General features: G+C 36.1%; 4 protein-coding genes across 4 annotated transcripts; 3 read left to right on the forward strand and 1 right to left on the reverse strand.

Moving 5' to 3' along the window:
* Positions 1-1,031: 1,031 nt before the first annotated feature.
* Positions 1,032-2,280, forward strand: CBG17590 (the record flags this gene model as incomplete). Its single annotated transcript, XM_045239249.1, has 3 exons — positions 1,032-1,082; positions 1,130-1,389; positions 2,223-2,280. 3 exons carry the CDS (start codon positions 1,032-1,034, stop codon positions 2,278-2,280), a joined length of 369 nt encoding a protein of 122 aa, XP_045096253.1.
* A 295-nt stretch (positions 2,281-2,575) lies between these two features.
* On the forward strand, positions 2,576-6,381 carry Cbr-scl-22 (the record flags this gene model as incomplete). The annotated part of the gene is given in 11 exon segments (XM_002644062.2): positions 2,576-2,587; positions 3,257-3,359; positions 3,407-3,564; positions 3,577-3,668; positions 4,196-4,499; positions 4,544-4,635; positions 4,688-4,903; positions 5,678-5,906; positions 5,964-6,074; positions 6,120-6,205; positions 6,252-6,381. The coding sequence occupies 11 exon segments, from the start codon at positions 2,576-2,578 to the stop codon at positions 6,379-6,381; spliced, it is 1,533 nt and encodes a 510-aa protein (XP_002644108.2).
* Positions 6,382-6,590: 209 nt separating this feature from the next.
* Positions 6,591-9,798, reverse strand: Cbr-ttr-14 (the record flags this gene model as incomplete). The annotated part of the gene is made up of 9 exons (XM_002644063.1): positions 6,591-6,659; positions 7,308-7,582; positions 8,215-8,370; positions 8,420-8,630; positions 8,674-8,783; positions 8,826-8,922; positions 8,965-9,030; positions 9,515-9,594; positions 9,648-9,798. 9 exons carry the CDS (start codon positions 9,796-9,798, stop codon positions 6,591-6,593), a joined length of 1,215 nt encoding a protein of 404 aa, XP_002644109.1.
* A 1,877-nt stretch (positions 9,799-11,675) lies between these two features.
* Positions 11,676-13,181, forward strand: Cbr-clc-4 (the record flags this gene model as incomplete). Its single annotated transcript, XM_002644064.1, has 6 exons — positions 11,676-11,760; positions 11,820-11,950; positions 11,997-12,088; positions 12,353-12,471; positions 12,521-12,570; positions 13,080-13,181. 6 exons carry the CDS (start codon positions 11,676-11,678, stop codon positions 13,179-13,181), a joined length of 579 nt encoding a protein of 192 aa, XP_002644110.1.
* Positions 13,182-13,579: the final 398 nt, after the last annotated feature.

Here is a 13,579-nt window from a genome sequence, read left to right on the forward strand (position 1 = left end):
GAATCGGAAGAATTGGGATTTTAAAAAATTTTACGGTAGGAGATCGAAAATTCAGTTTGCCAAAAAATTATTGTAACACAAAAATAGATCCTAGTGAAAATTTCTGAATTAGTTTATATGTACTTCAGATCTTGGAGTAATTACCGTAATTTTTCATACAGTTATTTATAAATATCTACCATTATCTCTTATACAGTAACCTTAAACTATCTTCAGTTACCTTTCATCCAGTAATCATGAAGTAACAGTCGCCATCTTTTGTACACTAATCTTGAAGTATCCACCGTAGTTTTGTATGCAGTAATCTTGAAATATATACCGTAATTTTCCATTCAGTAGTTTTGAAATTTCTACCGTAATCTCTTATGAAGTAAACCTAAGTCATTGTCATATTCTTTTACACAGTAATCTTGAAGTATCAACCGTAATCTGCCGTACAGTAATCTGTTATACAGGAATGTTGACGTAGCTACCGTAATCTCGCATGAAGTGACCAAAGTCAGGACCATCATATTTTAAACAGTAACCTTGAAGCAACAACAATACTTTTTTATACAGTAACCTCGAAGTTCTACCGTAATTTTTTTTTCAGTATATCACTAACTTCTTACAGCAGTCCTACTTTTCCCATAATATGTTAACAAACTTTGCAGTAATTCCTAAGTTTTTTGTTTTTCAAAATTATGTAGATCCCTTTCTATCACGAAAGTTTGTTTTGGTGTATTTTTTCTTTCATATCACTTTTTTCGTTTTTTCCGACAATACGATAAAAAACCTAGATAAATCTTTTCGACTTTTTTACACACACACACACAAACTTCTCACAGAAGCCAAATTCACATCGCCAACGACAACTACTTACTAGAGAGACAGCGGTCGAAACGCGCAGGTTAGTTTTTTTCGCAGTTTTTTTTTGTCCAATTCTGATATCTCCGAAACACATCGCCTATAAACTGTGTGATGCTTCCCAAAATTGATCTTTACTCCCAACACTTGATCGTTTTATAGCTGATACTACGTGCGCAAATGGGATGGCCACTGCTACACGGAACATTCTTCTTCAGTCGGTTGCCAAGGGAAATGTAAAAACAAAAAGTTAAGCAATTTGAAATTTACAGTCATTGTTTAGACTTGGGACTGCACTTTGGAATCGAAAGCCGCTGCTGTTATCAAACAGTGTTTAACTGACAACGGAGGAGTTACTGATGGAACTTTGAAAGTCAGTTTTCCAGTCACCGGAACTGCAACCCCTGAAGCCACCATTCAACAGTTTCAAGCTGCTCTCCAATTGGCGTCTAGCAATTCGAATAACAAGGCAGTGGGAGCAGAGTCCATGGGATGTTCCTATGCAAAATGCGAGCAAAGAGTTGACGTGCTTTGTCTATATAGGTACAGTACCGGTCGATTAGATATGCAAAAACGTATTTTTCAGTTGAATTTTGACCATATTCAAGAGTCTGGAGTTCGGCTGTCAAATTTCCGATCTCGTTGAAGGTTTTGGAGGTTATAAAACAGACCGAGAAGAAAAAGGAAAAATTTGAGTTTTTCAGCTATTTGCCTATTTCTGAAAGACACCTGGTTTTTTTAACGTTTTCAGTTTAAAAACGGGCAAGAATGGGTGTCTTTAAAAAATTGGCAAATAGTTGGAAAACTAAGAATTTTCGGAAATCTGTTTCACACCTTACAAAATTTTCAACGCAATCGGAAACTTGCCGACCAAGCATACGTGAAGTGATTTGTAAATTTTGAACTGTTTTTTTAAATTCGACCTCAGCATTTCGAAAATGAGACATTTTCAGATCACATTTTGACATCATTGTGTTTCTCGTACTTGATTTAGCCTTAAAACACCAAACTGCTGGTTAATTTATCAAAATTAAAAATCCGACTATTTTTCCCGACCTCAAAAAACCCCAATTTCAGAAAAACCTCTCATTTATGCAACCAAGCTTTAGAAAATCTCAAAATGGTCAAAATGACCTAAAATCACCTTAAAATACGTTTTTATAAATCTTATTAACCATTACTGTATATCAATTTTTCCAGCCGCTCCACCACTCTTCCACCACTTCCTTGATTGACAAAAATTTCCTCGATTCACTTGATTTTCAGTTTTTTTTTTCGCTGTGACCTTGATTTAATCAAAATCATTCGATTCGATTCAAATAAAATAAAGTTCACTTATCAAATCAAACCAAATCTGACAGTAGGTTTTTTTTCAGAACACCCTTTTTTCTTTTCGGTTTCATCTGTCACCTGGAAACCAAATTGATGATCTGATCAAAATCACGAGAAAAGTGAAAACAAGATTTTTCATTTCCTCTCACCACATAATTCTTAAACCCAGACGACACCGAATAAAAAATTTGCATGGCAGAGAGGGGAAAGTGGTTTTTTATTGTGGAAGGGAAACGTAGAAGAAACATAATAAACATATAAAGCGCCGCTTCATAAAAGAAAGGCACTACTACCACATATGCTGTCACTACCACCAATTTTGGGTTTTCACTTTTTGTCGCCGCGGTTTTTTAACACTTGACTGTCTTCACGGAGAATATGACCTCTTCTTCTACCAATGCTTTCACAGGTACGAACGAATTAGCATAAAATTGAAAAACTGTAAGGAGCGACGCCCTTTTACAGAACAAAAGAGACCTATCAAAACTAATAAATTATTACAGTGATCGTGTTTTGTACTGTCTGTTATATAGTATAGTCATTGTGTCGATGCTTCTTCTCCATTCTTCCAAGTTGTATCGAATTGCCACCGACTTTTGAACTTTCCTTCGCTTTTTTTAATGTTACCATATCACTCCATTGAAACAAAAAAGTCCCAAAAAACACATCGTTTTCACTTTCTCTGTTATGTTTGGTTTTGATGATTTCGGTTTCTATCGTTTCAAAGTCGTCGTCGTCGTCGCCGGCGCATCAGAAGTTCCTAGACGGTTTCGTCTCTCTTTCTTTTTTTCAGGAGGCGTAGAAAACTGGTAACCTAGGGGCGGAGCTATTGGTGGTTTGAAAGGGAACGTAAAATAAATTTCAGCGGTGGTGACAAAGAATTTCAATACCCGTAATGCTCTTTGCTTGCTGATAACTATTATGAACGGGATTTTGTTCGTGGCAACTACTTTTATTATTTTTAATTATGTGCAGGTGAGGATTTTCATCTTTTTTAAAAAATTGGTCTTTTTATCTTTTAAGTGGGGATAGTCTTGGATTTTTATGGTCTTTTTTAAGTTCAAAAGTTGGTTTTCAGAGTACTAACATCGAGGGAAGTGGTAGTGATGATCTTATAGAACAAAATGTGTGGAACGCCGTAGATGATAAGGTTGTAGAAGCTTTAGGTGGCTTGGACGAGGGTAAGTTATGGAACCTCTTGACCCTTTAAAGGTACCCCACCGTTCAGAACTGTTAACCGAACATGTGTGTAACGAATCAACGATCACCCAGCTACAGCAAGAGATCATCCTAACAACACATAACGAATTACGAAGATCACTGGCTTATGGCAAGCAGAGGAACAAAAGAGGTCTCATGAACAGTGCGAGAAACATGTATAAACTGGTTAGTTTGAAGAAAAGGGCATATTTTTGTCTTGTCGTTAAAGTGGTCAGGGTTACTGTAGTTTCCGAGGATTTTCGAATTTTGTTTTTGATCCCTTCAGTTGGGTTACTATGATTTAAAAAAAAACATACATCACCAATCAACAAAAGACAACAAGTGACTTTTCAGTGGGCTTTCGGCCATTTTGACAAATATCCGACGTCTAGAGATCTGCTGTTTTGTGAAAATTTTGCATAAGTTCCTAATTTATCAGTTATTTGCCTATTACTGGAAGACACTTGTTTATCGTAGGGCTTTAGAACAAAACACACCTCTTTGGCTTATATTTGTACTGAAAATATGAAAAAACAGGTGTCTTTCAGAAATTCGAAATTATCTGAAAACTAGGACATTTCAAAAATTTGTGTGAATACAAACTTTTAATCTAGGTCTGTTTTACATCCTCTAAAAATTTCAAAGTTATCGGAAACTTAACAGTCAAACTCCAAACTATTGAAAATGATTGAAATGGTGAAAAACTAATGGAAAAATAGTTTTTTGTTTATCTTATTTATTGGTACTATACCTCTTTTGTTGTGAAATTAAAATCTTAGCTATTTTGCTTCAAAATAAAGTCAAAACACTTATTTAGGACTGGGATTGTGAACTTGCTGCACTCGCCGCCAACTGGTCAGCCTCGTGTCCCCAACACTTCATGCCTCAATCAGTACTCGGTTCGAACGCTCAACTATTCAAGCGGTGACCACTTTAGCAAAAATAAAGTAATAATTTTGATCAAATCGACTTTCAGATTCTATTATTATTTCGATGGTCACGACTCAACAGTACATATGAGAAACGCTATGAAATATTGGTGGCAGCAAGGAGAGGAACGGGGAAATGAGGATCAGAAAAATAGGTTCTTCGCAAGACGAAATTATTTTGGATGGGCGAATGTAAAAAGATTACTGTATTCAAAGCAAAAAAAATTGTTTTCCAGATGGCAAAAGGGAAAACATACCGTGTCGGATGTTCGTATATCATGTGCCCGGATACAGAGTCGGCTTTGTTCACCTGTCTCTACAATGAAAAGTGACGAAAAATTTTATTTTTCAACAGCAACTAACCCAAAACAAGTTTTCAGGGCTCAATGCGAAAAAGAGATGATTTACGAAAATGGAAAACCATGCTGTGAAGACAAGGACTGCTTCACGTATCCAGGATCCAAGTGTTTAGTGCCTGAAGGCCTTTGTCAGGCGCCGCAGATGACCAAAGATAGTGGAGACAGTATGCAGTGTAACAATCCACAAGTGTCAGATGTGACAAGGAATTTTACACTAGAACAGCATAATTTTTATAGGTACAGTCATACGATTTTCGGCCATTTTGATCATTTTCCAGAGTCTTGAGCTTGGTCTGTCAAGTTTCCGATTCCTTAAAAAATTTTGGAGGGTATAAAACAGAACTAGATTAAAATTCACATTTACAGAGTTTTTCAAGAAAAACTCCTAGTTTTTCAACCATCTATCGGATTATGAAAGAAATCTAATTTTTTCCCGTTTTCAGCACAAAAATGGGCCGAAAAATAGTGTCTTTCATACTTGTAACGGGCCGGCCGGGCTTTTTCCAGAATTTCGGAGGCCCGGCCCGGCCCGGGCCCGTCATTTCACAAGTTTTGAAAATTTCAAAAAACACATAAGGGGGACCCTTATGTGATTTTTTTCAATCAAAAATTTTTGTTTCGAGTTTTTTTGATATTTTTTGATCAAACAGACAAACAATCCAAAAAAAAAACAAAAAAAAATGGGGAAAATTGTATTGAGAGCTCAAAATTTGGCTCAAAAGGACAACATTTTTGCTACGGGGCCTACCGGGCCGGGCCCGGGCCTTGAAATTTTCCTCAGGTCCGGCCTGCCTGGAATTTTACAAGTTGGTGTCTTTGAGAAATCGGCCTATCGCTGAAAACTACGAATTTTCGAAAACTTCTGGAAATCCACAGTTTTGTATCTAGGTCTGTTCTACGCTCTCAGCAATTTTTCAAAGCAAGTGGAAACTTTACAGCCGAGCTACAAACTCTTCAAATAAGTGAAAAAATTTCAAAACTTGAATTCAAATTTAAAAAGCATTCTTCTAGATCGCGTCTAGCAAAGGGTTTCGAGTGGAACGGAGAAACCAATAGTTCCCAGCCAAAAGCAAGTCAAATGATAAAAATGGAATATGATTGTATGCTGGAACGATTTGCACAGAACTGGGCAAACAAGTGCGTTTTCGCCCATTCCTCCCATTACGAACGCCCCAACCAGGGACAGAACCTCTATATGAGTTCATTTGTGAATCCTGATCCCCGAAGTCTAATTCATACGGTATCTGTTTTTTTGATCTATCGCTTCCTCATCAATCAAAAACAAAAACTGTTTAAGGCCGTCGAGAAATGGTGGCAAGAACTAGAGGAGTTCGGTACGCCAATTGATAACGTATTGACACCCGAACTATGGGATTTGAAAGGGAAAGCGATTGGACATTACACTCAGGTACGAGGTCATTTTTGATAAGATAAGGAATAGTAGTCGTTATAGATGGCATGGGATCGTACGTATCGTCTCGGGTGTGGAATCGCAAACTGCCCGAAAATGTCATATGTGGTTTGTCACTATGGACCAGCGTCAGTTCTTTTTTGATAGTTTGAGAGAAAGTGGCTATCTTTTCAGTGGCAATCGAAAGAACAACAAAATCTACGAAATCGGTGACCCGTGTGAAATCGACGACGATTGTCCGATTGGAACCGATTGTGAAAAAACAACTTCATTATGTGTGATCTCGAAAGAATGGAAAAAATAACTGTAAAATTGGTTTAGATAGAAATTGTAAAATATAAGTCATAATTAAATTGCATGTGAAATTATTGAGTAGAAAATCAAGATTGAAAGCGTAATAAAAGATCTGATAGCAGTTATTTTGGGTAGCATTACAAAAAAAAAACAATTTAAAAAGAGAAATTGAATTATTACTAGACAATTGATGATGATGGAATGATATGAGTGTTATGGTTATCTCTTGAGACATGGATCTTCGACGTACTCGTGACGAGCTTCAATGGATCTACTGATAGATTGGATCTGAAAAAATTTATTTTTTTTTAAATTGCCACTATTACCGTATTCCCTCGCCCAAGCCATGAATCTTCAAGCGCAATTACCGTAAACTCACTAATAGAACGCCCCAAACTGTCAACTTTGATGCAATTTATATCGGATCTTTTGGAATATATTAAAAAGTAGTCAACTGATAAAATATTCCTGATATTATGATGAACATTTTGTCAGTTTACGACTTTTTGATGTCTTTCACAGGAAATGAGATAGATGGGTTAAAAATGGACGGTTTGGATGGCGTTCTTTTAGAATACTTACGGTATCTTGATTCTGTGAAAGATATTTACAGTTTGTTAACTGATCAAGTGTTTCTTATGATACCAGTAATAATTCATCAATTGACAAATTTTTGATAACTTTCACAGAAATGGAGATAATTGAGCTTGAAGCTGAAGGTTTGGGTGACCTCCTATCAGAGGAAAGACGGTGAATTAATCCTGAGAAAACTGTTGAAGCTTTGAGTAGTGAAAAGGCGAAAAAGAAAAAAAAATCTATTTTTGTATTTTTCTCTCCATAATGAAACACAAAACACACAGACATACCACCATCTGCTGGCATCTCTTCCTATTCATAATTCCATATTTCACAACATTCAACCTATTTCAGACTTACATGAGTCAAGACTGGATAGTGAACACACGGATCCTTCTTCTCCACTTTTTCAGAAGACGACGTGGAGATTCTAATCTTCTCCTCCTCTTCACGTCGTTTGATTTCCTCTTCTCTACGCTTCAGAGCTTCCTGACGCTCTTGTTCTCGTCGATGATACTCGTCCATTCTTCTTTTGTGTTCCTCTTCTTGTTCCTTTCGTCTTTGTTCTTGAAGTTTCGCCTCTTCCTCTCGCTTCTTTTCTTCTGCAGCTCGACGCTCAGCTTCCAGACGGCGTTCTGAATCATTCATTGTTCATTTACAATTATTTTTGTTATACAGTGCCGGTCAATAAAATACACAAAATCGTATTTTTCGGTTGATTTTCGGTCATTTTAATCATTTTTCAGGAGTTACTTTTTCATAAATACTCCTTTTTTTCAATAAATAGGGGTACTATTTAAGTTTGATGTTCACAGCCAGTTTTTGAAAGGTTCTCAGTCTAAAAAAATTATTTATTGATAGAATAATATTGTAAAAACAATATTGTCTGTTCCACTAAAATCATTTAATCTTGAAAAAATGGTATGAATAGGTAGAGCTAAAAATGTACTGTATGGTGTCCAAAAAAGATGAGTTTTCAGCTCATAGTAGTTGAGAAATTTGAGTCCAAAGTTGTTTACCTCTCAAAAGCAGGTAAATCATTCGAGAAAAGGAAAACAATGTTCCGTACATTTACACGCGACCATTTTCGGTTTGGTGAAAAATTAATTCGATTTTTTGGAAGTAAATGATTTTCCTAGATAAAAGTTCAACATCATAAAAAATTTGAGAAGTGATCGGAAAATTCTCCAGATTGCTGAGAATGGTTTAATATGACCAAAAATACACTAAAATTACGTTTTTTGAACTTATTCGCCTAAATTCTCACCTTCTTCTCTACGTTCCAACTCGATCCGTTGTTGTTCTTCCTCTTGTCTTCTGATCTCCTCAATTCTCTTTTTCTCCTCTTCGATACGACGGATTTCCTCCAAACGTAGGGATTCTTCCTCGAGTCTGCGAATCTCATCGAGTCGTTGTTGCTCTTCTGGAAGACTTGATTTTCGAAACAAAAAAACCAACAATTTTAAAATCACCTTCCAATCGGAGCCTCTCCTCTTCCAGTCTCTTCTCCTCATCAGACATTTCATGATGGACCACTGGCGCTTCTGTTTCCTGTACTTCTTCTGTAGATGACGTCACCACTTCCTGCTCTCCTTCTGTTGGTTCCACAACCGGCTCCTCAATTTCAACTGGTTCTTCGTCGGTCGGCAGGACGGTTTCATGCGTTTTAGTTTCAAAAACGGTCTGAAAAAAGATCAAAAATTAAAAACGAAATTTCTGAATCCACCTTCTCATAGTATCTCTTATATTGCACATAGATTGGAATGCACTGTCGAATTCTCTCATCAATATTTGTTTCTACATAAATCCGTTTGTCGTATTTTTGAACAGGAGCATCTAAAGACAATGTTAACACAATTCTAAAATTCCGATTCATACCAGCTGTGAGAAGTTCAATGTCTCCCATATGGTAGACATGTTTGGCTTTAGGTCCTTCTGTGATGTACTCGATTGGAACAATTCTAGTGAAGACTCTCTGAAACATTAAAAAATATGAGAAGCAAAAAAATTGGCTCACCTTTTCATTGAGACCCTCGTAACCGCAATTGTGCTCGATGAAGATGTATGGTTCGATAGTGGTGAACTGAAAAAAAAATCATGATTGAAGTATACAGTACCAATTGAAAAAATATACAAAAACAAATTCTTCAGATGACTTCTGGTAATTTATATAATTTTCAGGAGTTTGGAGCTCGGCTGTCAAGATTCCTATCACCGTGAAAAGTTTGAAGGGTGTAAAACAGACCAATATTGAAAAATTTGTAATCAAAAAATTTTTCAAAAATTCAAAGCTTTTCAGCTATTCCCGTTTTCTAAACAACATTCTTTTTAGTACTGAAAACGTGCAAGAACAGGTATCTTTCAGAAACCGGCAGTTAGCTGAAAAACTAGAAATTTTTAGAAAATTCTGTCATTTCAAAGTTTTAAATTTAAGTTTGTTTTACACCACCCGATAATTCTCAAAATGATAGAAAATTAGACAGCCGAGCTCAAGTCTCCTGAAAATAGCCAAAATCGGTAAAAATTAATTTAAAAGTACATTATATTTTCTAAATTACAAAACTAACCTCTTCAGTGTTTCCTTTTACACAGAAAACTCCTCGATGGTCAGCAATCACGGATCCAAGAAGATCGTCGCTGTCGAAGACTGAAAATATAATCAACACATGCTTAATTGTCAAACTATTCCAGGAAACTCACTCGAATCCTCATCATACAACTGCACAAATGTTCCGGGTTGTTTCTGTCCTCGACAGTTTACTATTCCTTTCACAGTCACTGCTTGCTGCACAGCAAGAGCTACAGTAACCAAAAAGTTTGCGAGAAACAGAAGCCTAAAAAATAACGGCATCGTGGGAACGGATGGGGAAGCACGAATGGCACTGTTTCGGAAGCTCCGGACAGGTAGGAGGCAAAAAAGGGAGGAGCAAGACGAGGAGACGATGACTAATTTCCGTATACAGTTGTTTTTTTTTCGTTCCTCACCGAATCGCGACATTTTCAAAAAGGCTCGATGGAGATGAAAACTGTACGAATTTTGTTTTGTTTCGCGGCTTTTCTTCAAAAAAAGAAAAAACGAAAAAGAAATGCATGGGAGAATAAAATAGTGAATCATTCGATTTCGTATAGACATGTATGGTTATGATGACATGAGGAGCTGAGAATACGATGATGTGTATGTGACAAGATGATTGGAATTGAAAGAAAAAGGTGGCAAATGAGAACGTGTTCGAAAAAATACAATGCAAAAATTATAAGGATAACGGACGATAAGGTGTGAACAGAATCAAACGTTCTAAATAATATTTCTATAGTTATAAGCAAATGCTAAAAAAATAATAGAAATTTGTTTTATTATTCTGGCACAAAAATCGGGCTCTAGAAGAGCAAAAAAAGAAGCCGAAGGTCCCATAACGACAGTTACCGTAACCTAAAAATATTTTGCTTATTTTCCGTTTTCGATATCTAGTTTTTTACCGCTTTTCGTGGTATATTTTCCTCGAAAAAGTCGTAAAATGAGAATTCTTAAAAAATGAAAAGAAAAAATGATTAAAACTGCACAATAATTGGAATAATAAATTTGAAAAAAATGATTTTCAGGTTACGGTAGTTGTCGTTGGGAGACTTTTAGTTCTAGCGTTTGCACCAGAGTAATATGACCTTAAAAAAACAATTTTACAAAAATTACCGAAAAATTGAAAAGTCCGAAAATATTTGGAATGAGGTTTCAAGCGGACTTTCACTAAAAACTTTTGTGCAAACTGAGATTAATTGTTTAATCTGGAATTTTAGCAAGTTCTCGTTTTCAGAAAATCATGAATTCCGAACTTCTAACTTTAACTACTTATTTTTCAACTTTACGCGAATCTATCTAGGTTCCTGTCAAAGAAATCAAAAATTTGTTTACTGAAAAAAACATTTTTGATATTATAATTAACATTTTGACCGTTCACCATGTTCGGATATCTCTCACAAAAAATGAGATATTCAAAGTTCACGGTTTTGGAGACATTATATCCATTAACTGTTTTTTTATTATTTCTGATTTTTGTTCATTTTCCAATTACCCCACTCTTAACGAGATAATTGTCTCCAGAACCATTGCTGAAGTGCTAAAAGCTTTTGATTCTTTTCTTTTTTGAACATTCCACTTTTCTGGTACAAAACTGCAAGTTTTATCATCCCGAATCGAAGCGTATGATGCCATAATAAAATTTGAGTGTTGGCTTCTTTCCTTGCAACAAAATCAATATTTTTCTAATTTAACAGTTTCTCATAGAAGTTCAAAAAAATTGGATTTAAAAAAATCGTGCACTTTTCCGCCCAGCTTTTTTTGTTTGTTTAAATCTACATTGCATCATTTTACCCTATACGTCAGCTATATTGTTTTAAAAAGTTCAATCTATATTCCCCCTTTTTTGTATATATATATTTTTTTCTATTTCGTATTCCTCTACTCCATCTTGAAACTCCTAAAAACATATATCAAAAGACGTGTCACTTTTCCTCGACCATAAAATAAGCCATGGGAACGTTTTCCCCTCAATATGTATAGAGGGTGGAAATCACAGTTTTTCTCGAATCCCAAAAAAGTCGATGCATCAATTTTTGCATTCATTTTCTCCCCCTCCCTTTTTTGCCACAGTTTTTCCACATCGCTTCCCACCTCCACATTGATTTTCATTCGTTTTTACTTTTTGATTGTTATTTTTGTTATTGTTTCAGGAGATGTGCTCATCGCTCACTCAACTAGTGTTTGGGGTCGTCATGCTCGGTGCCATCGCGCTCACTCTTGGAGCCACCTTCTCGGATAGTGAGTTGTGGTGCCACGTGGCACAAGCTATACCATATAGAAAATAAATTACTTCTCAGAGTGGACCACCGTCCAAGCTGACCTAATTGATTTGTACCAGCATGTAGACGCTAACCAAACGGAGCGTCTTATTGGAATCCTTCCCTTCTTCTGTGACACCGACGCCGCCGGATGCGCTCGTTTTTGGAAGGTGAGTCTTCCAGAAACTGGTGGAGAAAACCACTGAAAATTTGCAGGAAATGAAACCCTACGAGAAAATGGTCGCCATCTGCATGATATCAGCTCTAATCCTGGAGATTGTTGCCTTCGTCTGGAACTTCCTCACCTCGTGGGTCATTTTGAATACTGTTTTTCCTCTAATTTTTCCTCTAAGAAGCCCATCCACTTATCTTAAAGCCCATAAGCTCAAATTTCCATGAAAAAAATCAAAATTTTGTCAACTGATCGATTATCTATCATAATGTCATCAATATTTTATTAGTTGGCAAATTTTTAACATCTCTCACAGAAATCAAGATAATGAAGCTCGAAGTTGACGATTCGGATGGGCTTCTGCAGACAGAACACTGAAGTAACATTATGTTTTTTTCAGATGCACCTGCTGCTTCAAAAAATATCTTCTCCATCCCCTCTCGCCACTCTCCTTCCTCATCACCATCTTGCTCACCATCGCCATTGCTGTTTTCTACTACAACAGCGATAAAGTTAGACGTATGAAGCTTTAGAAACTAGAGATGTCTGTTTTTATTCTGATTTTCAGATGATGTTGACATTCAGAACTTCTTCAACGGAAAGGAATTGGACATTAATGTAAGGATTATGCGGTTACGGGCAATAAGATATGCAAAAACGAATTTTTCAGTTTGTTTTTGGTAATTTTAACCATTTTCCGGAGCCTGGAGCTCGAATGATAAACTTACAAACACTATGAAATTTTTTTCAAAGAATTTGCATTCAAAGAATTTTTGAAAATGCCTAGTTTCCAGCTGTTTGCCGATTTTTTAAGAGACACCTCTCTTTGGCTTGTTTTTGTACTGAAAATCTGAAATATGGGTGTGTTTCAGATATCGGCAAATAGCTGAAAAATTAGCAGTTTTCAAAAAAATCTGTGAATGCAAAGTTTTCAATCTTGGTCTGTTTTAAATTTTCCGAAAGTTTCAAAGTGATCGCAAGCTTTAAAGCCAAGTTCCAGACTTCTAAAAATAGTCAAAGTACCTAAAAATTCGCTGAAAATTACGTTTTTGTATATCTCTTTGAACGGTATTGTGTACTTAGTTGTTTCCGTGTGAATACAAAATCTAAACATCAATTTTTTTCAGATTGGCTCCGCCTTCTGGATGGCTGTCGGTGCTTGGTGCCTCGTCGTCGTTGATACAATCCTCGCCTCTTTTGCCATCTTCTTTGCTCAACACGGAGTCTAGAGCTGCCATCACAAGAGATTGATAATGATTATGTTGACCAAAAAATTTGTTTATCCATAAATTATATTATTCAAGGGACAGGAAAAGAAATTACAAACTGGAAAATGAGACTTACTCACATTTTGATTGGAAGATAGATGGCAAAGAAAAAAGTATTTACAATAGAAAAGGAACAATTGAACACCATTTTTTAAGGTATAAGGAGAAAAAATTACAAAGAACCACCAAATATAGAATTCCGGGGTGAAGGAAAAGATCAGGAAATTTTTGTTTGAAAACCCGACAGATGAAAAAACTAGAATCTGACGACAGCTGAAAAAAAGCCGAAGTGTTTGAAAATCACATGATACCGACACACTGGAAAGAAAGATAGAATTCTGAAGGAAAAAAACTGGCAA

Source organism: Caenorhabditis briggsae (assembly GCF_000004555.2).
Source record: "Caenorhabditis briggsae complete genome, chrX, whole genome shotgun sequence".
Taxonomy (NCBI): domain Eukaryota; kingdom Metazoa; phylum Nematoda; class Chromadorea; order Rhabditida; family Rhabditidae; genus Caenorhabditis; species Caenorhabditis briggsae.